At 39.9% G+C, this 26,636-nt stretch overlaps 3 protein-coding genes across 3 annotated transcripts; 1 reads left to right on the forward strand and 2 right to left on the reverse strand.

Annotated features, from left to right (window-relative positions):
- Positions 1-696: 696 nt before the first annotated feature.
- Positions 697-5,303, forward strand: LOC134790022 (uncharacterized). Its single transcript, XM_063760768.1, has 4 exons — positions 697-856; positions 1,920-2,163; positions 2,806-2,944; positions 5,101-5,303. The coding sequence occupies exons 2-4, from the start codon at positions 1,930-1,932 to the stop codon at positions 5,202-5,204; spliced, it is 477 nt and encodes a 158-aa protein (XP_063616838.1). The 5' UTR covers positions 697-856; positions 1,920-1,929; the 3' UTR covers positions 5,205-5,303.
- A 1,309-nt stretch (positions 5,304-6,612) lies between these two features.
- On the reverse strand, positions 6,613-26,185 carry LOC134790024 (N-alpha-acetyltransferase 35, NatC auxiliary subunit). The gene is made up of 14 exons (XM_063760770.1): positions 26,015-26,185; positions 23,924-24,006; positions 21,592-21,743; positions 20,544-20,767; positions 19,943-20,123; positions 19,229-19,415; positions 18,198-18,379; positions 11,754-11,990; positions 11,280-11,420; positions 10,649-10,812; positions 8,208-8,391; positions 7,710-7,867; positions 7,483-7,576; positions 6,613-6,897 (listed from the first exon to the last, which is right to left on the reverse strand). The coding sequence occupies exons 1-14, from the start codon at positions 26,047-26,049 to the stop codon at positions 6,757-6,759; spliced, it is 2,163 nt and encodes a 720-aa protein (XP_063616840.1). The 5' UTR covers positions 26,050-26,185; the 3' UTR covers positions 6,613-6,756.
- LOC134789593 (uncharacterized protein K02A2.6-like) lies at positions 13,389-17,904 on the reverse strand (the record flags this gene model as incomplete). The annotated part of the gene is made up of 1 exon (XM_063760162.1): positions 13,389-17,904. A coding segment is annotated over one exon (1,695 nt), but the record flags the coding sequence as incomplete, so codon positions are not given.
- Positions 26,186-26,636: the final 451 nt, after the last annotated feature.

Here is a 26,636-nt window from a genome sequence, read left to right on the forward strand (position 1 = left end):
CCTTGTAGGTACGTAGAGTCTGTGCGGAAAGAGAAGAGTCGTGAAATGTATGGGATCCAATACATTCTACGACTCTTCTCTTTCCGCACAGACTCTAGCACTTAATTTTAATAATTCTATACCTAAACCATGATGTTGATAAATAGAGTTTGTTGTATTGGGCCCATACATTCCACGACTCTTCTCTTTCCGAACACTCTAAATTCGTTGCCAGTACCGATTGCAAAATGAAATGGCATCGATTGGAATTTAGGTTTTTGCTAATCGGGCGTCTCGAATGGTTGAAAGCAGGCTTAGTATCATTAACATTTTCCGTGTCAACAAGGTTTCTTCACGGTCTCTACAATCGATCGAAATTAACTGTAATATAACGGAATAGCTTTCTAGGAATAGTCACCAACGCTAACTAGACAAAAAAATCAACGTTTTTGCTCACTTAGCGTAGTGATGCTTCGATCCTTGTGAGTTTATACCTATTAGGTAATATTGAGTCGAATATTACTTATAACGCCTACAGCGGAAGGATTTCCTGTTACAGCCACGTTACAGCTTGAGCTATGTCTATGTGTCTATATAAATAAGGGCAACTACTGGATCTTTTGCAACTAAGCGAAAATGATCGAAAAACATAACCCAACTTTCAGCAGAAACCGGATAAAAAAAGGTTTTCCCTCGCTGACACAAAACCCTGCAGATTAAGTTCTACGGCTTCGGTAGCCCGAGTGTCAGAGGCAGTACTGGCAGTGTCAGCCCACAGCGATAATAGGCCCACTACGTCAAGACGGCCAAGGAAGGCAGTGTTAGGTAACTACGAATCAGCTGAAGACGGATTGCTTGCAAGAATTCAGGAATTTTAGTAAGTTTGTGTGTAATATAGCAAGAAAAGGAGTGCGATATGCAGCCCTAACAAGTGTAAATCCACATGGGAGGTTAATTTTATAATCAGCTGACTGTTGTAATTTGATTAGCCATTTTGTTAATTATAATAACGACCTTGGTAATTAAAGTAAATTAGATATACACCTAAGACATAGTAGGGTATTAGAAATAGTTAGCCTTTAACATATGAAGGATAGATAGATTAGACTATTAGAGATACAAAGATCTGGTACGTAGTGTTTACATTACTAACAGCTATAGTTCGTTTTTTTAGCGTTAGAAAGGACTTGAAAGAAGGTAAGCGATCTTGACACGTCTTTTAATTTAAAAACGCTTTTTAAAAATCAGTAACTATTACTTATGAAAGCAGAATAATATTATAAATGATCGTATTGGATTCATAATTGTTACATATTTACCGTAACTTATTTTTAAAATGTGTTTTCAATTAAAAGAAACATAAAGATTGTTTACCTTATTTAAAAAAAAAACTAATTATACCAACAAATTTTCGCGTTAGTCAAAGGCGTAACTTGACCTCGTAAAGTAAATGAAAACTACATCTGGTTACCATATCAATTACCTACAAATTACAATAAACTAGCGAAGCATGTGTGTGTAAAATCAATGTAGAATTACGTTAGATATGGCTCCCATCAGGGTGCCACGTAACTTCCGACAATATTTGGAGTCGAATTCGGTCCCTAGATATGGCACTTAATTATTTGTGATGATGAGGATGACTAATGGGCTCAGATATTTTCGAATTAAAACTACAATTCCTATATGTGGAACTACGCAGAAATGTGACCGCGTAGGACTTAGATAATTCTAAGTGGACGAAGTCCAATCTAAATTTATAACTTAGATAAGACGTACCTAGGAAGCCTAGTTTAGCCTAGGAAGTTAATTCCACTATGAAATTGTGTAGGTACGTGTGGGCGCTAGATGTGATTGACGCCTTTTTTTTCTGCCAATGCCGTCTGGACGGGCCGTTAGACGGACTCTAAAAACAATACCGTACTCTCATATAATTCTAGACTCGACAATATGGCAGAAGAATCAGCTGAACCTTCCTGCCAGCTGCGTAGACGCCGCTCCGCGGGCAACCCGAACCTGCCCCTGAACCTCGAGGTCGGGTACCAGGTGAACGAAGGGGGGCCCAGCCACGGCACCCCGTCTCCGTCTCCTGGGTGCATCAAGTTTGCTGCGAGCTCGAGGTCGCCCACGTCTTCTTCAGCCCTTTTAGAGTTTAGGAAGAAGCAGCAGTCTTTTGATATACAGGTAAGATTTTTAAAACGACGTACATACTCCGTCGACGTACATTCAATGTAGGTACGTAACTAACGCTAAGTAAAAAAACCGGCCAAGTGCGAGTCGGACTCGCGTTCCAAGGGTTCCGTACATTAACCATTTTTTAACAATCTATTTTTTATAATTATGTGAAACGCGAGTGAATTGCCTTTAAAAAACCCGTAGGGGTCGGATCAAAAACTAAGTAATTAGTCCGGCTCACGCTTGACTGCATATTTCTTATAGGTTTTCCTGTTATCTATAGGTAAAGAACTAATTTGTATATATTTTTCAAAAGAAATATATGTAGATTTTCAAAATTAGCTCTTTCATTTGATATGTAACACGATATAGTTTAAAAAAACATTATTTTTGAATTTTCTCATTTACCCCCAAAAGTGACCTCCATGTTTAGAATTCATTTGTTTACGTAAAATGTCCGTCTTTGGGTCACGAATTTACATGAGTACCAAATCTCAACTTAATTGGTCCAGTACTTTTGGAGAAACGGTTGTGACAGACGGACAGACAGACGCACGAGTGATCCTATAAATAAGGGTTGCGTTTTTTTCTTATGAGGTACGGAACCCTAATAAATACAAAATATACCAAATAAAATTGTTGTCTTGATAGATCGAGGAGTGTGAAGAGGAAGAGATAGTAATAGAGAGTGACGAGGAGACCGAGCCGGGCACCCCAGCTCCCATGATCAACCGTGCCGTGACGCCCACGCCTATACAGGACTTCGCTGCCAACGTCGTTTACACTGAAGGTAACATTTTCATTCCTATAAGTACATATAGACCTAAATTAAAAATACCTACCTCAGTTTACCATCGCCCGTGCCTATAGCGGCCTGTTAGCAATGTTTCGGAGCGCCCACTAAGCTGTTTTAACTTAGAATATCTTTCACTGCAACGCATCTCTCTCATAATGAAAATTTATATATATTGGAAATGTGTTGAAATTGGAACTCTGATTTTTAGAAAATCGACAAAAGTTACACGCAAACGGATAGTGAAAATTACATATACCTACGAGGTTTAAAAACTTACCGCTGTTCAACTGTTGGTTAGTCTTCAAAGACGATACACGAAACACGAAAATCGAAATTTCGTTATCTGCCTCTCTATCTTTCGAATATGCAAGTGATAGAGAGGCAGATAACGAAATTACGATTATCGTGTTTCGCGGTCGGCCCTCTGATGATGGCATTGGATCCGGAGTAACCACAGTCACTAAACGCACACGCGGAAACTTTCTTGTTTGCTTTAGAACTTTAGACATTAGGATTCACAGTACTCAGCAGTCGATTTACTCAACGAAAAATTTACATTTTAGTCACCGATTATTTTCTAATAGATCCATAGGTATTATTGCCACTGACACATAATTAACAATTTGACAGAGAACTCGATAAATACCTGTGACATAAGGGCATGACATTAAAACTTCTGTTCCACTATGAAGGTTACATTTTTTCACATTTTGGCTAAGCTGTGACGCGCCCACATAATATAATATAATCCAGTGAAATTGTAGAATTTTGTAACGTGGCTCTTCTGCGTCAAATCCGGTAAGTAGTTCTGATTTTTTGCAGACTTATTTATGATGTTGGCCCAATTAATAATCCAAGTTTGTGACCTTGAGCGCCGAACGCAACTTTGTTAAAAATCGAAAAACCTGAGCAAAATTTCGGTTTTTGTTTAGTTTTGGGCGATTCTAACCCTAAAGGACTAGCTTTTGATAGTACCTTCCTTAGACGTTTTTAAAGAAGACTAAATTTGCTACAATACGAGATTAGAACTGTCTCTGTAGATTGAATAGTTTCCGAGATAAAGGCTTTCAAAATTTAGATTTTATTGAAATTGAGCTCGTAAGCTAAGTGAGTGCAGTGGGTATGCACTTTTGACTCAGGCGATGCCGCTTGGCACGATTGTTCCTAAGGTCAAACAAAGCTGATTTGGCCCAGTAGCTACGAGATCGTACCGTGCATACCCCCCAAAAAGGGAGGGGAAAGGTCGGATTCCCAGGTCCAATCTTTGTTCTATTTCTTCGTACTCTTAGGCCCCGTTCGCACGGCAGCTTTTTCAACGCGCGTTAAAAAAGCGTTTGAATGACACAAATGGATAACCATGTATGTATTCACACGAAGGCGGTTTTTAAGCGCGGCGCTTTTTTATCGAGCACTGTTCGATTTTCGGCGTTGAGCGTTGGCGTCAAATTGAATAGACCATACGGAAATCCGTGTATCTGTTCTCACAAGCGTTGAAAAAGCGCCGGCGCTGCTGTCAGTTGGCTGTCAAGTGTCAATTTTTGGTGTCAATCGTCAAGATTATTATTAGTTTCACCTTAAAAATGTCAACTTATGCTTACAAATTCCTGAAATATTCAAGCTATATTCAAATAATACGTCGTAATAGCAAATAAAGTATGGCTTTGCTGAGATGCGTACGTGGCAGTACGACTCACAAGTGATTTTTAAGCGTTCATATGAACACAAATATTGGAAACGGTAAAAAAGCGCCAACGTCGGGTTTTAACGCAACGCTTTTTAAGCTGTCGTGCGAATGGGGCCTTAGGTACTAGGGCACGTTATATATCATTTTCATATAATTTAGGGATGAAAACATTACATTCATACTTTTAAAACGTCAAGCTAAATGTTTTTTTAAAGATTTTTAACTTTTGACTTTGGCCATAATTACATATATATGGAAATCGTCACTCAATCCGCTTCATATTTTACAAAAAAAATTATGAATGCCTGCTTTGAAGTGATACTTTATAGAATAAGGAAGCCCTAAATTATATGAAAATCATCATCTCAACAACTAATTTAAGCGACAAGATAAACTGAACGTCAAGTTTAGATGAATAACGTAACATCTGTCAAGGCAAAATCCAATTAGTTTTTATCTTTCACAGGACCTCAAGTAACGGACTTCCTGAAGGTCAAAACTATAGAACAGGACTGCCTCACAGACGTCTCGGACGCGGACTCGGACGCCGAAGGCGACGGCGAGGAGTAGACGTGAACCCTTACCAAATATGTATTATTCTTCGTGTATATGAATATTATAATTATGTATGTTGATCTTATCGCAATAAATATAATGAGTTGTTGATAATTTATATTTACCCACCATCATTTTATAGCCTTTTATTAGAATTCTAACAAATCGTTGTTACGATAATTTGAGTTGACTTGAAACTCAAAAGTAAGCAAACAAAAATGATTAAATCATAACTGACAAAATCTTATATTATTATACCGCATGCGGTAAATGAAGTTATCCAAGAAATGTTTTGTAGGTATTTTATTTCACTTTATAAAGCAACAAAACAAATCCTTTATTTTTAAGATAGGTATATAATATGATGACTACATACAATATGGAGATGTGTACGAGTATAAACATCTTTTGTTATGTACAATATTTTGGTCTTAAGAGCCAACGGGAGTGGTCATTTCTCCATACAAACGTACTCCTCGTTTTCCTCCGTGGTTTTTGAAGCTAGAGCAATGATTTTTTCAACACAGATTAATATTGTCAATATCTGTCGGACCGTTTTGCTTTTTTTTTAATTTTTGTTTTTTAAGGCGCTAGAGCCCTTCAAAAATTGCCAAAATGGCCTAATTGACTATGCCGCAATGAGAGGCGTGGCATTCAAAACTGATATCAATTAGCCAAAAAAGCAAAACGGTCCGACACAGATAATTTCATAATCATTTAGATTTCCAAATTTGGTTACGATTGGTTAAGTTTTGGAGGAGGAAACAGAGGAGTACGGAACCTCGATTTTTGAGATTTTTACGCAGGATTTTTAGCCTTGTCCTTATCGCACTACTTTTAGGTGTCGCTTCCGTTAGCGAGACGGGTATATTTACCTAAAATATTTAAAACTCAACTCCTGTTTCGTCTTAATTTTTACCAGTAATTTTTAATTCAGCAATTACGAGTAAAAAGTTAAACACAAAATTAGTTTAATGCCATTAGTAGTGATTTGTGATACTTAAAATTTAACATAATTCTTGGATATTCGAATAACTATATCAAAATATATCACGATCAAACATTTGGTCTAATCTTACATGATGGCAGGCGTATTTTAGTAAACATTAAACCCTTTTCGCATTTTGCTCAAATAATAAAACTTCTAATCTAAGAAATAGACCTCAAAATATTGGATAAAGGTATTATTACCGGTGGATATGTTTTATTGTATTAACGAACCGGTAAAAGGGAATACATATCGAAAAAACAAGAGTTAATAAAATAAACTTAAACGGCAGAAAGTCTGAATAAAGACATTACGTGCTCATAAGTCATAATCCTTATGACCTTTAAGTACCTACTCAGTTAGGGCTGATTTAGACGGCGGGCGAACTCGCATGCGATTTTAGTTACATTGCGGATTGTTGGTTACGTCCAATCCAACCGACCGATCAAAACCCGCAATGTAATGAAACTCACATGCGAGTTCTCGCATCGTCTAAATGAGCCCTTAGGGTACATTTAGTGATATACACTGGGCAAGAGTGTTGTTCAATAGTCTGTCTATATTATAAAGATCTATTTATTATACAAGTTTGATAATGGGAAAATGTCTATGTACAGTGAAGTCGAACTCTGGCGGCGTAGTCGAGTCCCGCTTGTGACCGCCGGCTAGCAGCTTTAATACTACGAAATTTGTTTTTGCTACTTTTAGAAGATCGGTTATCTGTAACAAATATAAACGAAATTCTTTACTGGGTAAATTTATCGGAATACACAAGCTAGAATTATTTTCATTTAATCTTAGTCAAATCTGTCTACATACAATAAATAATAAGCAAAAATAACTTATTGTAAATTACATTTATGCTTGTTTCACCACATTACACAATTTATACTGTGTAATATTGTAATTCAAGCTATTTCAATTACAATTTGAGAGATTTTTTTTACGATCATGATGTAGTTCTCAAATATCGCAATACCTAATAAAAAAATATAATTCTACGGGTACATGTCCTTTAAAGCAATGACGAGTCTAACTAAATAAATAATTTTGCCTATATACGTCCCACTGCTGGGCACAGGCCTCCTCTCAAACATGAGAGGGTTTGGGCTACAGTCTTGGGAACAGAGCCTAATTGACTAAATAAGTTTACATGTATACCCGAACTCAACCACATAATTTCATAAAAAAAATAATGATTATTCTAATGTGAAATTATGTATGTGTCTCATTTGTCGTATTTTTACAATAGACTTATAAGCAAACCAATAAAATACAATATCGAGCGAGGTTAAACAAGCTTACCTCTTGATCTGGAGTTGTGATAGTTTCTAAAAGCGATCTAGCTTGCTGAAAGTGTTTGCATCCTCCTAAATATAGTATCACAGGATTTTCGTATCTGAAACAAAAAAAGACAAATTATTAACCTTTCATATGTCTGTGATGGTTTAAAATCGTGGGTTCAAACCTGGTCGAAACCACCATAATTACGCTGAGATTTCTATAACTACTTTAGACTTGTAGCAACTTACTGTGCAGGCTGCGTCATCTCCGTGAACTCGTGGTAGTGGACTTGCGGTGGAGTGAGTACGGACAATGGTGCGAAGCGGTGCTTGTAACGCACGGCTTCGTTGTCGAACTGTGACTGGGGCTGCCGGATCTTGCCTTGCAGTTTGAACGCTACCAAAGCCTGTGGAAAAAAGATAAATTGAGGAATCTGACGCAGAAGCTAGGCGACTTAAGTACGATTCCCGAACGGGCGGAGTCAGCGCGCATTTGACATTCTGTGCGGCCTGTCGCCTGTACGCGGACGCGACCGGCTCCGGACGGACGCCATCGCTTCTGCCAAACATAATGTATAGGCATATTGAAACTTCGCTCTGGCGCGGCCTGCCTCCAGCTGGTCGGTGGAAATCGTACATTAGGAAATATTACATAGCAGATTTGTTTTCAGGACTTAAAAGAAGTATCCACATTGACAGTAGTAAAGAAGTAGTTTAGGTCAGGACTTTTGTAAAGCAGGCATTAACCTTATAATATCCCCCGCACATGTTCTGCATGACCTGGCACATGAGCGCCTCCCTGGCGTAGGGCCGGCTCCTCTTCTTCTTGCGCGCGCCCTTCCTCGCGTCGCGCCGCCCCCCCTCCCCCGCCAGCCCCTCCGCGCGGCCCAGCGCCGACACCAGCCAGCCGTACAGGAACTCGTACAGGTACCTGAAAGGGAACATGTCATTGGAGATTTTTTCATAGTACATACTTATATGTGACTCTATAGCGGCGGTCGGCAACCTGCGGCCCGCGGGCCGCATGCGGCTCGTGAAACTGTCACTTGCGGCCTGCGAGCCTCTCTGGATATGTAATATTGAGAAACGACAATGTCTGATAAAGTCATAAATATTAACAAAGTGCGGCCCGCGTCAACTTACTCATCGTTAACTACGCTACTAAAACTACGCAAAAAAGGTTGCCGACCGCTGCTCTATAGGATTGTCTGTTTAATCGTTTCGGCAGAAAAATTACTGCAGATACCATGCAAAAGTTTTTAGCATTTAATAAACTAGTAGTTCGCCCCGAACTGAAAACTCGCGTTTGGCAAAAATTATATAGAGCGATTTTGTTGCACCTACTTACTCGTATATTGCGACATAAAATAGTAGAAAATAATGTATCAAAAATCGCGTGGATTTATTGCAAGGTCTGTGGAGCCCTTAACTGATAGATTTAAGTCACCATATAGATTAAAATAAACTGTATCTGTGTTAAGCCGAAATATTTCCTGTCAAATGTCAAATACCTATATTATGTTTATTTTTATCTTGCTAATTATTTTAAAATGGTAAATTTAAAAACGATATTATAAAAGTGTAAGCCGAGCACTTTCATTTGATACCAAACTCGACCATACTTTCTTGCAAATAAAATGACCAGAATAGCAAGCCCCCTCATAAACAGCTTTTTGGCCTTCTAAGCTCTTCTAGCTCAATAACCTCTTGATCGAGCCTGCTCATAATTTAATGACTAAAATATAATGCCCTCGACTACATGTTTACCCAATTTCATTTAAATTAGAACAAATTTACTTTAGTTATTGAGTATCAAACTATCTTCTGACAGTTCAGCTTAAAAACATCGAAATGCCGGGACGTGCCGATAGCCAGCCGCGTGTTCAAAGTTAAATGTAAGAACTTCGTTCGCTTCGCTCGCTCGTTCGATAAATAAATAAATAGATAATAAATAAATATTATAGGACATTCTTACACAGATTGACTAAGTCCCATAGTAAGCTCAAGAAGGCTTGTTGTGGGTACTCAGACAAGACAATGATATATACAGTGTGAAAAGATAAGTCGGGCCCTGGTGGGAAACTACCTTAAATCCTTAAGCTGGCTCATTTTACTTAAAGGACACATTCCTTTATTTTTAAAAAGAAACAAAACTGCGTTCAAAGATTTTCTAAAACTCGCTTGCCTCGCCCGCGACTCACACCGACTAAAAATTCCAAAAAATAAAAACTCGCAATTTTATTCTACTAGTCGATACAGTTAATGTTAATGATAACATTTCTCCAGGAAACATTAGGTCTTACACTCGTTTGTCGTACAAAATATCCATAAAATCTAATATTTAGTACTCAAGATTTTTTTACACAAGCCAAATTGCAGAAAAAAAGAAAAATATTTTGAATGCAGTTTTGTTTCTTTTTAAAAATAAAGGAATGTCTCCTTTAAGTAAAATGAGCCAGCTTAAGGGTTTAAGGTAGTTTCCCTCCAGGGCCCGACTTATCTTTCCATCCTGTATAATATTATATAAATATGTACTTAAATACATAGAAAACAACCATGACTCAGGAACAAATATCTGTGTCATCACATAAATAAATGCCCTTACTGAGATTCGAACGCAGGAACATCGGCTTCACAGGCAGGGTCACTACCCACTAGACCAGACCGGTCGTCAAAAATTTAAGTGACTTTAATAATGTATTTTTAACTTAATTGACTTTAATAATGTGCCGAAGCATCACTACTGCGTCATTGGTCACAAGACTCACCAGAATATGTAGTGGTACTCGTGGACGCTGTAGAGCTCCAGCTCGAGCCCGGACAGCAGGTAGGCGAACATGACGCGCAGCACATGGTATAAGAGCCACGTGCCAAAGTATCGGTACTGCGTCATTGGTCACTGACTCACCAGAATATGTAGTGGTACTCGTGGACGCTGTAGAGCTCCAGCTCGAGCCCGGACAGCAGGTAGGCGATCATGACGCGCAGCACGTGGTATAACAGCCACGTGCCGCAGCATCACTACTGCGTCATTGGTCACTGACTCACCAGAATATGTAGTGGTACTCGTGGACGCTGTAGAGCTCCAGCTCGAGCCCGGACAGCAGGTAGGCGATCATGACGCGCAGCACGTGGTATAACAGCCACGTGCCGCAGCATCACTACTGCGTCATTGGTCACTGACTCACCAGAATATGTAGTGGTACTCGTGGACGCTGTAGAGCTCCAGCTCGAGCCCGGACAGCAGGTAGGCGATCATGACGCGCAGCACGTGGTATAACAGCCACGTGCCGAAGCACGCCCGCGGCGCCGTGCCGGCCGCTCCGCTCACTACTGCGTCCACGCTTTCTGCCTGCAATTTACTCATTTGCATCAAGACTTTTATTATAATTAGTTGTTAACCCTTTGACCGCCACTTAGCCGACCGAGATTATAGTATAAATTGAAAGGCTCAATGAAATGAGAAGTTCTAATACCAGTTATATCAAATTCGAATTTAAACTGTTGCGAGACATACTAACATTGAATGCTACTAAACTTGAAACAACTACTAAATTTGAGTATATCAAATTGTCGTGGCGGTCAAGTAGATCTATTATTATAAAGGCTAATCAAGAAATATTCGTCATTGACATACATAAGAGTCATAAAAAATATTATTCGCAACTGATTCTTTATCTTATGTTACGTGTGTGCCCCGTCAGAAGCCCCCTTTTAACAGACGCAAAGTTTGGTTGCGACGTAAATAAATTAACGCTATATCAGGAAGTCAGGGTGATTTTTGCCCAAGTGATAGAGTTGAGTTACTCTGATACTAACCTCCTCTTGCAACGCTGCGAATTCATCTAACAAGAGGGCCAACTTGTCTCGCTGGCGCGCACGATTATGTCCGCAGACTTGCAGTAACACTGCGAACGGACGAACGCAGCGAGCGAGGAAGTTCTCGACGAATTCGCGTGCCTGCAAAAAAAACAATTAAGAAATTGGTATTCAGAAATCCCTACATAAAGAAAATTCACGTTTTCATCCTTTGTGTCCACAGCGTAGGTGACTTACTGCCCTGCTAAGCTAAAAAAATATGTATGTGTAAAATAAAAAAACAATAGTCGTAAATACCTGCGGTGTAGGTATAGGTGACTTGGGCGTCAACGCCGGTGGATTGACGAAGCTTCGAACAGACTCGCAGTATCTCGACGAAGGCGTGTGGCAGTCCTGGTTGTCCGGGCGGCACATTCATGGCGCTCTAGGCCATATTTTATTGGTCCTCCGCATAAAAACATTAGTCATAAATACCTGCGGTGTAGGTATAGGTGACTTGGGCGTCAACGCCGGTGGATTGACGAAGCTTCGAACAGACTCTCGCAGTATCTCGACGAAGGCGTGCGGCGGTCTCGGCTGTCCGGGCGGCGCGTTCATGGCGCTCTGTGCCATGCTGGCCGTGCTGGCGGGGGACGGGCTGAGGTACAGCAGCTGTAGGGCCGAGCGGGAGAGAATGCAGGCGCGCTGCCGGCTGAACTCCATGAAGAAGTCCTGTCGGATAAAAGAAGCCATCTTTGTCAGTAGAAAAAACCCGTAAAATTTGAAAAATGTAGGCGCGAAGAATAGATGTCTCATACAAATTTTGAGTATCGCGCCTTTTTCTACCGAGAAAGTTGACTTGTCAAAGTATATACAAATTGCGTGATAGTTTTCGATATGTGGACACTTAAAGTGGCAATGGATGAAGAAAGAATTGGGACATGAAGGAAAATGGTTGGGGTATTAAAGACCTTGAAAAGATGGCCGGCCAATCTTGTAAGAGTTATTAAAAGCCGTTGGATGCGAGTTACGCAGGAGCGCACTTTGTGGTGATTAGGGTTTCTGCTCGAGAATTCTCGAGGCGAGAAATCTCGAGAAATTTGTCCTTCGTCGAGACGGGAAAAAAAATCTCAATACCTCGAGAACTCGAGAAATAAATCTCTTGTGATAAGTAACCACAAAACACGCGCATAAAGACGTGTTGTGACTATAATCAAGTGTATTTTTAGTATTAGAAAAAAGGTCAACAATCTTGACTAGTCTTTTTACTGAAAAACGCTTAAAACAATTAGTAACTTTTACTTATGAAAGCAAAACAACATAATGATCGTATATATGCTAATGTTACATATTTGCCGTGACTTATTTATCAAAAGTGTTTTTCATTAAAAAGACACGACAAGATCGCTTATCTTTTTTCTAATACAAAAAAACGAATTATAGGGCCTTGTAATAACAAATATTGCTAAACTAAATTACTATTGATAAATCAAATCATCCCGATATATTCTTATTAGCAAAATAGCACAATATTAGCAGCTTCATTGTTACGTTGAGTACCTAATGTAAGTATTCATATTACTTAGAAAAACTTGATGATAAAATACCTTATTGTGATTTGTTTAAATTTTGAGAAATACCTAAAGAAATACACTATAGCATATCACATCGCCGGCACGCATGCACCTTTAGTTTTTTTGTTGTTGAATTTCGATTATTAAGTGCAATTTATGGTAACTACAAACTTTCCATTTGTTTGATTTGATCTCACCTACGACACCTATGAGTCTGATTTGTAGTAAAGCAAACAATTGAAAATAACAAGGTGTTTTTTGAAACTTTAAAAATTTCTCGAGATACTCGAGAAACTCGAGAAATTCTGGTCGAGAATTCCCGTGCCTCGAGAAATAAAAAAGGCCGAGAAACCAGAAACCCTAGTGGTGATCGATTGGGAAGGCCTATGTTCAGTAGTGAATATGTGTGGCGGAAAGTTAAATAGGGATTTCTTCTTCGTCGTTATCCTCACAGCTGAGGGTCGTGACCACCAATAAGTACGAGTAGCTCTATCTGTAAGAATTTTCCAGGCTGCTCTGTTCTGAGCCTGATGAAGTGCGGACTGTGTGCCTGAGGTATTTAGTAAAACAACCGTTCGGACCAATGACTGGTTTATTACTGAAGCATGCAGGTACAGCGTCAATACATATCACTCCTCCCACATTATTCTGGGAACCTGACAACAAAACAGACAATATTTTAGGTATAGGTATCTTCAAGAAATATAATAAAATATTATACTTCATTATTATTTATAATTAACCCTTTTAGTTCTAGGCCTTAAATTACATCGGCGCGGAACCGGATCCGACTGGTTATCAGTCTGCTCGTTCTGAGCCAGGTGCTGCTGCTGCGCTCGCGGGCGCAGCAGTTGCGAGTCCGCGGGGGCCGCGGGGGACGCGGGCGCTGCAGGGCTCGCGGGTACAGAGCTTAGCGTTTCTAATTCTGGCACCGGTCGATCCGTTTCCTCTCCCTCCACATTATTATCATCACACTCATAAAAGTCGTTGTCGGATGCAATATCTTGTGGTTCGTTAATCTCTTGATCAATATTTTCAATTGCGTCCGGCCTCGACAATAACATAGGTGAGCGCGGGGGTGAGGGTTGCAACGCCTGTGCCGTCGGCGCCTGAGCCGGAGCGGGCGAAAAGGTCAAAGGGCGCGGGGAAGGCGCGGGCGCGGGCGCGGGCGGCGGCGGCGAGTCGTTTGCTTGCGCAGCATTATCAATCTTATCAGCAAGCGACCCACCTGAATATCGCAACAGCTGATCGACGTGACGTATACATTTACCGATACCTCTAACGTCTACAGTAAACATCCTATTTCCAACTTTATTTATTATTGTTCCCACTCGCCATACAGGCTTTTGAGCAACAAAACATCGAACTAAAACAACTTGGCCCACATCAAACTTACGCGCACCTGCTAAACCAACGTGCACTTTATTACTATCGGTTTCTTTGCTAGGTAACATTAAATCGAGTTTACTACGTAAATCCCTACCGAACATAAGTTTTGCAGGTGTTTCGTTAGTGCTACAATGGACACTGTTGCGATATTCAAATAGAAAACTTAACAATCGCTCATTAATAGCCTCCGTTGACATTTTATCATCGCAACTTTGAATACATTTTATCATTTTTTTTGAAATCTTAGCACATATTTCGGCCTGACCATTACTGCAGGGATGGTAAATTGGTGAGTTTAAATATTTTATTCCGTTAACTGCACAAAAATGTCTAAATAATTCACTATTTATTTTTGGGTCATTATCTGACACTATAGTTTTGGGTAAGCCGAATGTAGAAAATAGATATTTTAATTTTACAATTAGGGATTTTGACGAAACATCTTTACTCATATGTAGACACTCCAACCATTTGCTGAATGCATCTACCACGACCAAGTACATCCTTTGCCCAACCTGCACGTAGTCAATGTGAAGACGTTCCCAACATGCGCGCGCGCTAGGCCACGGGAGGGGCGAGCGGGGTGGGGCGGTCCGCAGTTTACTGCATACGGTGCAATTTTGCACAATGCGTTCTATATCGGAGTCCAAACCTGGCCACCAAAGCTTACCGCGCGCAATACTCTTAGTTTTTACGATCCCTAAGTGTCCCCTATGCAATTCCTCTAACACGCGTGCTCTATGAGCCGGAGGGACAACTATTCGATGACCGCGTAAAATACAACCCTTTTCGACTTCTAAATCAGTTTTACATCTAAAATATGGTTGAATATTCTTACATTTAATTTTACGCGGCCACCCGTTTTTAATGTACTTCATAACAATTTTCATTGTCTTGTCTAAGGCCGTCGCCGCCCTAATATCTTCAAAAGATATTGGCAAGGTTTGCTCGTCTAAAAAGTTTAAATACGAACTACCTTCGTCAATGTTTAACTCAGACGGATTTACTACTTTCGGCGGTGCCCTAGAGAAATAGTCCGCTACAACATTTTTTTCACTAGTAATGTAACTAATGACGTAGTTGTAGGCTGATAAGTAAATAGCGTACCGTTGCAAACGGGAGGCAGCCATAACGGATATGCCATTTTTCTTGCCAAATATGGCAAGTAGGGGTCGATGGTCAGTTTTGAGTACAAATGGTTCACTTCGCCCGTAAAGGTACTGGTGGAAATGTTTCACTCCGTACACTATGGCTGCGGCTTCCTTGTGCACTTGGCTGTAGTTTTTCTCGCTGGGCGTAAGTGCCCGGGAGGCGAAAGCCAGGGGTCGCTCGTGACCTTCCGGCCCAAGCGATATCACGGCACCCAGACCGGTAGGTCCCGCGTCAACACTCAAAACCAGTCGCGCTTCCGGATCAAAATGAGTTAGAACCCGGCCTGAAGCCATTTCACGTTTAATCGCGATGAATGCCTCCTCTTGCTCGGGGCCCCATCTCCACATAGCATCGACCTTAAGTAACTCGTGCAACGGATTAAGTACACTCGAGGCGCGCGGTATAAACTTCCGATAATAATTAATAAACCCTAAAAACCGCTTAACATCCAGAACATTATTTGGGCGAGGGGCATTAACTATTGCCTCAATCTTTTTTGGACATGTTCGAAGGCCGTTTTTGTCAATGACGTAACCTAAATATGTGACGCTCGATTTAAAAAACTCGCACTTATCTTTTTGTAATTTTAAACCGGCGTCTTTAATTCGAAACAAAACTTCACGCAACCTTTCCAAATGAGTCGCCTTATCCGGCCCTGTGATACACACGTCATCCAGCCAGATGCTCACTCCGTCTATTCCTACCAGCAGGGTCTCCATTGTTCTCTGAAATATAGCCGGCGCATTGGCCAGACCATATACGAGCCTGGTGTATTGGAACAACCCTCGCGTGGTGCTGATGGTAGTGAGCTCCCGGGACTCGTCACTCAATACGAATTAGTTATACGCATTGCTCAAATCTAGTTTTGTATAACGTTCGCCGCCTCCTAATTTCGCGAACACTTCTTCTATACGCGGCATAGGGTATTTGTCAATAACCAAGTCTTTGTTTAGCGTTACCGAATAATCGCCTGCAATTTTAATTTTCCCGTTCTCCTTCAAAACCGGAACAATTGGAGTCGCGTACTTCGAAAAGTTCACTGGTACTAATATACCTAAACCAACAAGGCGTTCGAGTTCCTCATCGACTCTGTGCTTAAGGGCAAAGGGGACTGGTCGGGGTTTAAAAAAAACTGGTACAACATTTTCTTTAAGGCGAAGTGAGATTTTAAATTTATTAAATTTTCCCAATCCCTCGCTGAACAAATCGGCATAAGAATGTAATAATTGTTGAACCTCCCCGGCGTAATGGTCAGTGGCTATACTATTATTATTATAATATTCCTCAGTAGTAACTTTAATGCCGAATTTAGTCATAAAATCACGACCAATTAAGGGTGGACCTCCTTTAGGTATCACATATATCTTAAGGACGTCTTTAATTGAATTGTACTCAGCATTTACTAACAATACACCCATTGGCGTCATTTTATGCCCGTTATAAACACATAACTTAATGTTACACTTATGTAACTGAATATGAGAAAAATATTGTTTATAACATTTATCGGAAATCACACTTATACCCGAACCCGAGTCTAGTTCCATATAAAATTTGTCACCGTTGATTAATACAGTTAAAATAATGGGATCGTAATGTTCATACCTTAAATTGTATAGCGCACACTCCTCACAGTCCTCGCAAGAAGTTTCCGATTCTCCTTCCTGTGCCTGGATATTGTGAAATCTTAGTTTGCATACTTTCTTTAAGTGTCCCTTAACACCGCACTTGCCGCACTTATAACCTTTATAACGACACGTTTCCGCACTGTGGTTCTTCATACCGCAAATATTACACCTATTGACGTCATCACGTTCATGCCATTTGGAACCCGATGCGATATCCGTAACACGACCGGCACCAGCTCCGCCACCGCGGCTGGCGCGACCACGGGCGCCGCCGCGCCCAGGGATCGCCGCGCTCGCCGCACGGAAAACCGGCTCCTCCTTTATCGGCGCGTTGCCGATACTGCCGTTCTCGCCTACCACCACCTGGGCTTGCCTAGCACTAGCCGCTTGCTCCGCGACCTCCAGCGCCTTGACGAACGTAAGGGTCGCCGCGTCTTGTTCAAACAACTTATCGCGCTCGGGGCCAGAACCCAGACCGAGGACGAAACGGTCCGTCAGCACCGTCTCCAGGGCGTTGCCCAGGTCGCAATGACTTGCCAACCCGCGTAGCCGCGCCGCCCAGTCTCCTAAAGACTCGTCTGGTTTCTTCGTCGCACTGTAGAACTTCGCCTTATTAGCAAACGAACACTTTTTAATTTTAAAATGTTTATCTAAAACAGCAATAAGTTCGTCATACGTATGCACTTCTAAATCACGAGGGTACACGAGATTACGTGCCAAGCGATACGAATCGTCCGAAAGATGCGTTATTAACACTGCACATTTGTTATCGGCTGTAATACTATTAGCATTTACTTTGAAAAACTGAGTTAATTTGCCTTTAAAAATAGACCATTCTCCGGATTTGTAGTCGAAATTAGGCAAAGAACCGAGATAAGAGTCGCGTCGTCGCCAGTGAGGTATTTAGTAAAACAACCGTTCGGACCAATGACTGGTTTATTACTGAAGCATGCAGGTACAGCGTCAATACATATCAGTGCCACTATTAATTGCCTCCAGGAGAGGATCCGTCCAGCGAGTTGGAGCTCTGCCTCTACTTCTTGTTCCCTCGACACGACCAATCATTATGTTTTTCTCGAGGTTGTGTGGTTCTCGTCTCGCCGCTCGCGTAATAGGGATTTAACACGTTCTTAATTCAGTAGTAGATGGATCAATTACTTGCATTTGGCTGAGTAAAGCGAGGTGCACATACATACCAGTGCCGTGTGGAAGTTAGTACAGGAGGTGATCTTCCAGGCGCGGCGCAGCCTCGACACGAGCTCGTCGCAGTAAGCCAAGGCCTCGGCCCGCGGCTTGATGCGAGTGTAGCGCGGGAACGTGGGCGGGAGCAAACGCTGGTTTATCATGGGCTCGAACCCCATCGGGTTCGGAGAGTCCGCTGGAAAGAGGCAATATAATTAATATAATTATCCACTATTATTATTGCGAATGAATGTGGAGGGAACTAACGGGAGAGGAAAACCGATAAAAAGGTGGATGGACTGTGTGAGAGATGATATGAAACGAACGCAAGTGAATGGTGAGATAACGGGCGAGAGAGAGGTATGGAAGAAAAAGACATGCTGCGCTGACTCCAAATAAATGGGATAAGGGCAAGCGAATGATGATAATTAACCCCTATTCTTGCTGAGTTATGGAACTTATGGAGTCAACTAACTTAAAAGTCGGACATTTAATCGTCAACAGAAGTAGACCGCAAATAAAGATGATGAAATTAAGATTTAAAGAGTAAACCACGAATTAATATTTATGAAGGGCATTATAGATTAATATAGATTGTTTCATTCACGAAGACGCGTGCTTTGGCTCGTATTGCCATGCTATTAAAGGTTAGATTTGACAAATCTGCGCGTCATCGTGCATGACACGATCTATATTTTTGGTCTATGTCCGGTTATGACATTTTCAGAAATGATATAAATTTTATAATAGCGTCTATTTAAATCCAAAAATAGCGTCTATTTAAACCTTAAAAAAGCCTTCTGAGTAAAAGATTATATCTAAACCAATAGGCTTGTGTAATGTGTAGGTATATTTTTTTATTATATTCATAACCAAGAATGTTTTATATAAGGACCAAATGTCTTTATGGCACCAACTGTATAATAGTAATGAAAACACAAAAGAAAGACAAAGTCGGACCCAAGAGTCCGTGCCACGTAACACATTATACATATAACTTCGAATCGAACCACACCACCACCAGTTTTTCTTGGTTAAAACTCACAATTCTCTGCAGGCTGAGTCCCCAGCCCAGCCGTCTTGATGATGACCTTCATCATCTCGGAGCAGCCATTGAGCAGGGCCACGCAGTCGGCACCAGACTGAGGGTCCTTCTTGGTGATCAGGAGAAGGGCCTGGTAGAACATCCTGGTGAAGCGGATGCGAGCGGCTAGCGCGGTCCACACGTTGTCCTGGAAATGTGGGTTTTCTTTCATTTCGGATGAGTGTGGACACCTAGTATATTTTATTTTCTTTATTCTGTAGTGTAAATCAAACTTAAATCATATTCTAAAATGTATTCTAGTATTTAGATGAAGAGATGTAGAAAGATTGGAACTACGAAATGTGGTGTTGGTGGAGAATGGAAGGGATTTAACTAATAGTTGGACAGAAAAAAATATCAAATGTTAGAGTTTTAGATAGGATTAAAGAGGAAAGAAATATAATAAAGACAATAGAAGAGGAGTACTAATTAGACATCTGCTACAACACGACCTTCCTTAAGAACATCATAGAAGGAAAAATAGAGGGAAAGAGAAGAAGAGGAAGACCGAGAAAGCAATATTTCAACCAAATAAAAGTTTGTGTCATACCAGAAGGTTAAGGAGTTGTCTGTGGACTAGACGAGTTGGAGATTGCTCCACCGAGAAGAGCATGGCTCTTAAAAAGAAGAATGTAGTAAAAATCACTTCATAATTAATAGGAAATTAGAACTCACCTCCTCACCAGAAGCTCTAGCCTTCTTATTAAGCTCCTCCTCCTGTTCTCGGAGCATGGCAATACATTTCTGCTCCGGCACCTCCAAGTTGGGATCAAAAGTGTTGCCAGTCTGCGGGTTCGAGCCCAGACGATAACCATAGCCCATTGGTTGGAAGTCCTCTTCTTCAAACACTTGGGCTCTGAAAAATTTAAGAATTACAGCTTCTACAGTACATTACTAGACATCAAACCTACTCACAAAATATCAAGAGAATCGGTTGAGATTGTGAGCAATGCAACCTGTAGAGAACAGCAAAATATTGCGTTTGGCCCTCACTTGGACAATTAAATGTGTCTTTCATGTGCATGGACCCTTCTCTAATGAAAAGCCACAAATGGGCACTATTTGATTTGAATTAAGTTACCCTATTTCAGGATACAATTTATATATGAAACTAAAATATCTTATATGTATTCATCTTCCAACCAAAGATTCACCAATTCAATGACAAATTTGCATAGTTTCAAGTAAGGTGTGTTGTTCTTATTTTACATAAATAATGTAAACTAATGATTAACAATAAGTACAGAATGTACTACTTACTTATGTATATACTTACTTGTTAATACAATCTCTTATACAATCCAGCAGCTTATAAACAGCAATACAATAAGCCTTTAGAGTCCTGTTGTTTATTGAATGGGGCTGATGCAAATACAGGTTTGTGAAGACAGTCTGCGCCAGGGAATGACCTTCCAACCATGAGACAATGCAGGCCATTGTTGCATCTATTATGCCAATCAATTCACTTGGCTCTAGGTCGTCAATCTTCAGTTTCCCTGCCTGAAATCATAGAATACACATGCAAATTGGTATACAAAATAATTATATATTAAGTAACAATTTGTTTATGTCGGCGGCCGATCGTAATGTTCCTGTGTAATGTTTTGACCATAGTAACATTAAACCAATATATAGGTAGAATAGGTTCGTTAGGTTGCTTCAGATGCCCGAAGGGCAAACTGCCCAGAAATACGCGGGGCTCCGTCGGTTCAGGGAACGAGCCAATGATTTTCACGTTTCACGATATGCCTAGGAATTTCACGATATGCCTGATCTTACGATTGGCCGCCGACAGTTAGAAGTAGCTACACAGAATGACCTTCAATGTTTTTTTTTCTTGATCATAGGGGTCATACACACTACAAAAAAAAGTGTTTCGTCCCTAAAGTTAAAGATACTGGAGCAAAATTACTAGGTAAGTATGACTCATGCATATCACTTAAAACTGATCCCAACATAGATTAAAAAAACTGCACATTTGTTTCACCAATATTTATAATTTATGGACAAAGAAAAAACAAATTGGAACCTAAATTTTTTTATGACCTGTAGAGGTAGTTCCTATGAAAATTATTATGACCTCAACATTATTTAATGAAAAAGTAAAACATATGAATGCTGGTGCCACATGGAGCAGGGTTGTCAGAAACAGGAACGAATGGAGAAGACTGGAGGAGGCCTATGCCGACTGGCAAGTGGACACCCAAAACATTTAACAGTGAATCAGTGAGGAGATGGGAAGAGCATAAACAGCATTTAGTTGCCTCGACAAAAAGGCTATAATAAATATTTCAATAAAAAAAAAAAAAACACATATGAAGTACCTGAACAGCCTGCTGAAAGTTGAGTGGTTTGGGGTTGCCTCGGTTACAAAGCATCCCAGCATCCATCTTCGGGTCCATCATTTCAATAGCCGACATGGCTTCAAACAAGCCAAACAGGTGGCCATCATGTAAGAGTTCACCTAGTTGTAAATCTGTAACAAAAATTTAGATTAGTATGCTATCGCTAACAATAACTGAAATTTTTCTTCAGGCTACTATAGAAATGCAACGCTGGCAGTTCGGAAGACGCCAAACAGTGTAGGCTGTGGTAATGACACCTGATAACAGTCTTAAGCACTTGCTAGTGAGATTTGATGCAGAGTTTGGTCAGAATTCAATTTATGTAGCTGCATGAATAATACTGCAAAGACATGTGTGACGTCCCACGGTCAAAGGTACCTTATGGCGGGTATGGAGTTATGCATACCCTAGTAATCTACAATAAATAAGCTATCGATAACACAAAAGATCAACCTTCTAGGTTGCGTAGTTACAGAGATATGATTTTTTGAAAATAATGTTGTGAAATGAGCAACTTTACGATAGAGAAGTTTTAAGTTTAGCCGCGTAAAAAACTATGTTCCTGAATTAAGTTACATAGTTGACTACAAATAATAATACCTTATATATCTGAGATTAAAAAAATATTGAGACTTGTTCTGTAATGCAAATAGAAACTTTTGATATCGACTGATTTATGTGTATACTAACCAATCTCTTGAGAATAAAGTTTTATTTCATTTTCACGATTGATTGCAATGAGCTCTCAAGATTTAAATTTTATCTATTAGAAAACGACACTGACAGACAGTTTAAGCAAAAAACAATACCGATTTAGAGGTGAAAATGTATTTTCTGACTTTTTCATATAAAATCACAAAATTGAATATTTTTACTTTTAATGTGACACACAATCAATTTTTCTGAGCACATATGAAAGAAATTCTGTCATTCAAATGAAATAAATCCTAAAACCTCAACTAAATACTATATTTAACCCCTTATGCCACTTTAAACTTACATAACAATAACAGTATTTGCTCCATACATTTACGAAAAGGTACCTTATGGAAATAAATCTAATAATACATCACTACAAAATATCAATCATATTACAGTTTATCTTTTATGAATAGAAAATATTAATTTACATTAAACTGCCCCAAATTTAATTAGTTCTTCATCATAATAATCTTAAAAAAGACCAATAATTTGTATGTAATGAAAAGGTACCTTGTGGTCAAGTTACATGATGAGGCATGATGATGATGGAACAGTTAGGATAAACTAATAATATTTTGGGGTTAAGATGGTATAAATCGTCTATTTCTTATCAATAATATATTTCGGTTGCTATTGAAGATAAGCGGCATTGAGGTTCAATGACCTCAGATATTCCATAAGGTAATGCGTCGGGTATTGGCATTTTTCAGCAAACCAATGGCTGATTTACTGCATGCGACCAAACCAAATGAAGATTATTCTAGTTAAGAAAGACTTGACGAGAGTAACTTTGGTATAATAGCAGTCTACTTGGATTTGTGATGTCGGTCTATGTACGGTTATAATATTTGCGAGGCGCCCCAACCAGAACTGAAATTATCAAATTAGTTTTGCAGAATGCTAATACAGTTCTCTACCAAACTTCTTTTCCCGTATTGACTAGTTTTTTTGGGAATTTTCAATCTTTTTTCCATAAGGTACCTTTTCTACTAAACTCTGAGACGACATTACTAGGCTTATAACTAACTTATAACAAAAATAAAAACAGGTAAACAAACGTTACGCATTAAGGTTTCACATCACACAATAAAAAAAAATTGAGCATTTTTTCACCTCTTTACAAAACATTTCATATCTCCGAAACTAGAAACCCTCATAAGGTACCTTTTCCCGTGGAACGTCACATGTAAAGGTAAAGACAGTGAGCATGTAATTAAATCATAATTATAGCTGGGTCTATCGCGAATTTTAGACCCTGTTATAAAATATGATTTAATATGTGTTCAAACACGAAACTATTAAATGTTATAATAATAATAATGAAGGCCGTGATCTTGGACATGGCGCGAATAGTTCGACGGTTCCTCTCTCTGCGGTCCTGACCACCGGTAGCTTGGGCCCTGCCCCGCTGCTGGCGGCACCCTAGGTTAGGTTTTTTATAATGTGTTTATATGTATTTTTTATTGTTTTTATGTGTTTTTGTATTTTACTTTTATATTCATGTTATAAAGAACCTAACTTATGAAGAAAAATAAATACATAATAAAATTCTTCTAGTGAGCATGTCAGTCAAACATGTCCATAAGCCACTTAAATATGATTACATTACCTTGTATATATTTGAAGAAATCAGTGGTGACATCAACCCAGTTGTATGTGACTTCAGGCGCATCAGGCATAGACTCCATGGCCCTATCGGAAAGAAGGGTTATTACTATGGTATTATAGTGTCTTGTTGTCTTTAGTCCATAGTTTTTTACCTGTAATCATAGACGTATATCTCAGGACAAGAATGAGGCATGAATGGGGCCAGTACAGTGGTGTGACACAGCTACAACGCGACTGGTTGGTGAGTTCGCATCAGGCGCGCAATTGGTCACAACTAGTTGCGTTAGACTGCATGATTGGCGCGAATTCGTGAGTGACCCAGCTGAACTAGTAGGCTCTAGGCCCGTCCTGAGATACACGTCAATGCCTGTAATTATAACTAGTGATTCCTCGCAATAACCCAAAGAACATATATATAATGAACAATATAAGTAGCAACTTCAACTATTAAAAGTGAATTATAATGATGTATGTTAGACAAAATATTATCTATAAAAACTAGTGTCCGACCGAAGGTTCGGTTTCGGTTTCGGTTTCGGCCAAAAAGTCATGTTTCGGCTGTAGTTTCGGTTTCGGCCAAAAAACGGCCGAACCTTTCGGCCGGGCCGAAACTTACGAAATAGTACTTCGGACAAAGACCAAAAGTTGGGGAATAAGTAGGACAACAATATACATACCTACATATACTGATTCATGTATAGGTACAGAAATTAATTGGTTTATTATAAAACACAATTCGACTAATGAGAGCGCCACTGGACGGTCGACGCAGTCTTAAGAGGCTGTCAATACCTATAACGCGCACACTGTCTAATTGTATCGGAGTGAATGAGATAGCACTGCCGCACGTAGCCGTTGGCCGAGTATTAGCTCGGCCCGAGTCTAACGATGTCTTTTTCGCTCTTATTCACTCACTTATTCAGTCATTTTTCTATCTACCTCTAATGGCAAATTTTAAGCGAGGCTAAAGGCTACGCTCAACTAGTGCCGCAAAGTTGATTTTCTCAATAGTTAATATTTTGCGAAGCTGAACAGCTGACTATTGATTAAAACGAAGAAAAAACCCTTATAAGTGTCCCCAGTACAGTTTTTCATACAAATGCTCGACCTTAGCCTCACTTTTTACCTCAATTTACCATTGGTTTGTGTTCCACATGTCCTCTACTTCAGCTTAGCCTTTGGCCTCGCTGCGCCATGCTCGGCCTGCGGTCTCGCTTTTTAATACAATGGACATTGGTTGGAGTCTGTGCTTAACTACTTATCCTGAAGCCTGAAGCACGGCTTTGACTTCACATGAAAGTTCGCCTCACTGGGGCACTTCGGACTTTTAGGCCCAGGTGAAGATCGGTATCCGGCCTTGCGATATTGTTAACAAAAAATTTTGCGCTCGCTGCGCTCGCGTGTTTGGTTGGTTTTTTGGTTGACCCTGTATCTATATGTTAGCTTGACTGGTGAATGAATAGAGTTAGACCAAGAAAATTCTGCAATGATTTTGATAGCATACGCAGTGCTACTAGTGCAAATGTTATTTATACGTCATAATTTCATAGAAGTTTTGACGTTTAAAGTAACACTTGCACTGCATGTGTTATCAAAATCGTTGCAGAATTATCTTGGTCTAACTCTAGTAATTTTCTTAAAAAACTGCTTAAGTAACATCAATTTCAAGGACATTGGGTGTTGACAGCCCCATAATATGTTTGTAAAAGCGGTTTTATGACATTTTTTCAACGATTTTAACAAGTCTACAAAAGTTTCGGTTTCGGTTTCGGTTTCGGCCGAAACTAGAGCCAAAGCCGAACATTCGGTTTCGGTTTCGGTTTCGGCAAAAAAACATGTTTCGGTCGGACACTAATAAAAACACATAGATATAATACAATAGTCCAACAAAGTGCAAAATTTGATGAGATGAGGGGTGCTTGAGACAATGTTATTGAAGGTTAACTTAGCTTCTTAGATTAATAATGAATGAGATATAAGCCTCCCATGAACAGCATCGTAGCTATGCTTAAACAACATATATATACAAATCCAATACACACAAAACCAACACGAATAAAGGAACACTAAAATTCATGCATTTCTTACTAACCCAACACCATCGAAATAATCATCACTGTCACCCATGTTATAATAAATTCATAAACTAAGCAATGATGAAGGTAAATTACCATCAATTCATATATAACCAGGCGGGGAAAATCAATACATTACAGTTTTCCGAGCCGGAATAAGATATTTTTACCGACGGCGAGCGCAATGGAATACAACCACAGATTATAAAATGTAGCACTTGTCATAATTACAATTGTCATTGAAATGTCACAATTGATCCATAGACTAAATAGTCATTTAACGGCCTTAACACACTATCGCACCGCACCGCGACTTAGGTGCGTCGCACCCATAAGCGAGAGCGAGAAAGAGATATCTGTTTCTCGCTCGCTGTATCACTTTAAGTAAAAAGGCCGGTCCAGACGTGATCAGAAAAAATTGGCGTCAATCTCATCTAGCGTCAACAAGTACACAATGTCATAGTAGAATTGGTGAGCTAACGTTCTTCAATTTTATTAATGCATCCACACCACCTGATTAAATTGTTAATTCAATCGGATTGGACGAAAAATGTCCCGCCTGGACTGGCCTTAATAAACATAGCAGACTACCGCATCACACCGCGACCTTGGTGCGATCAAAATTAATCTTTCTCGCTC

This window comes from Cydia splendana, chromosome 4 (assembly GCF_910591565.1).
Source record: "Cydia splendana chromosome 4, ilCydSple1.2, whole genome shotgun sequence".
NCBI lineage: Eukaryota > Metazoa > Arthropoda > Insecta > Lepidoptera > Tortricidae > Cydia > Cydia splendana.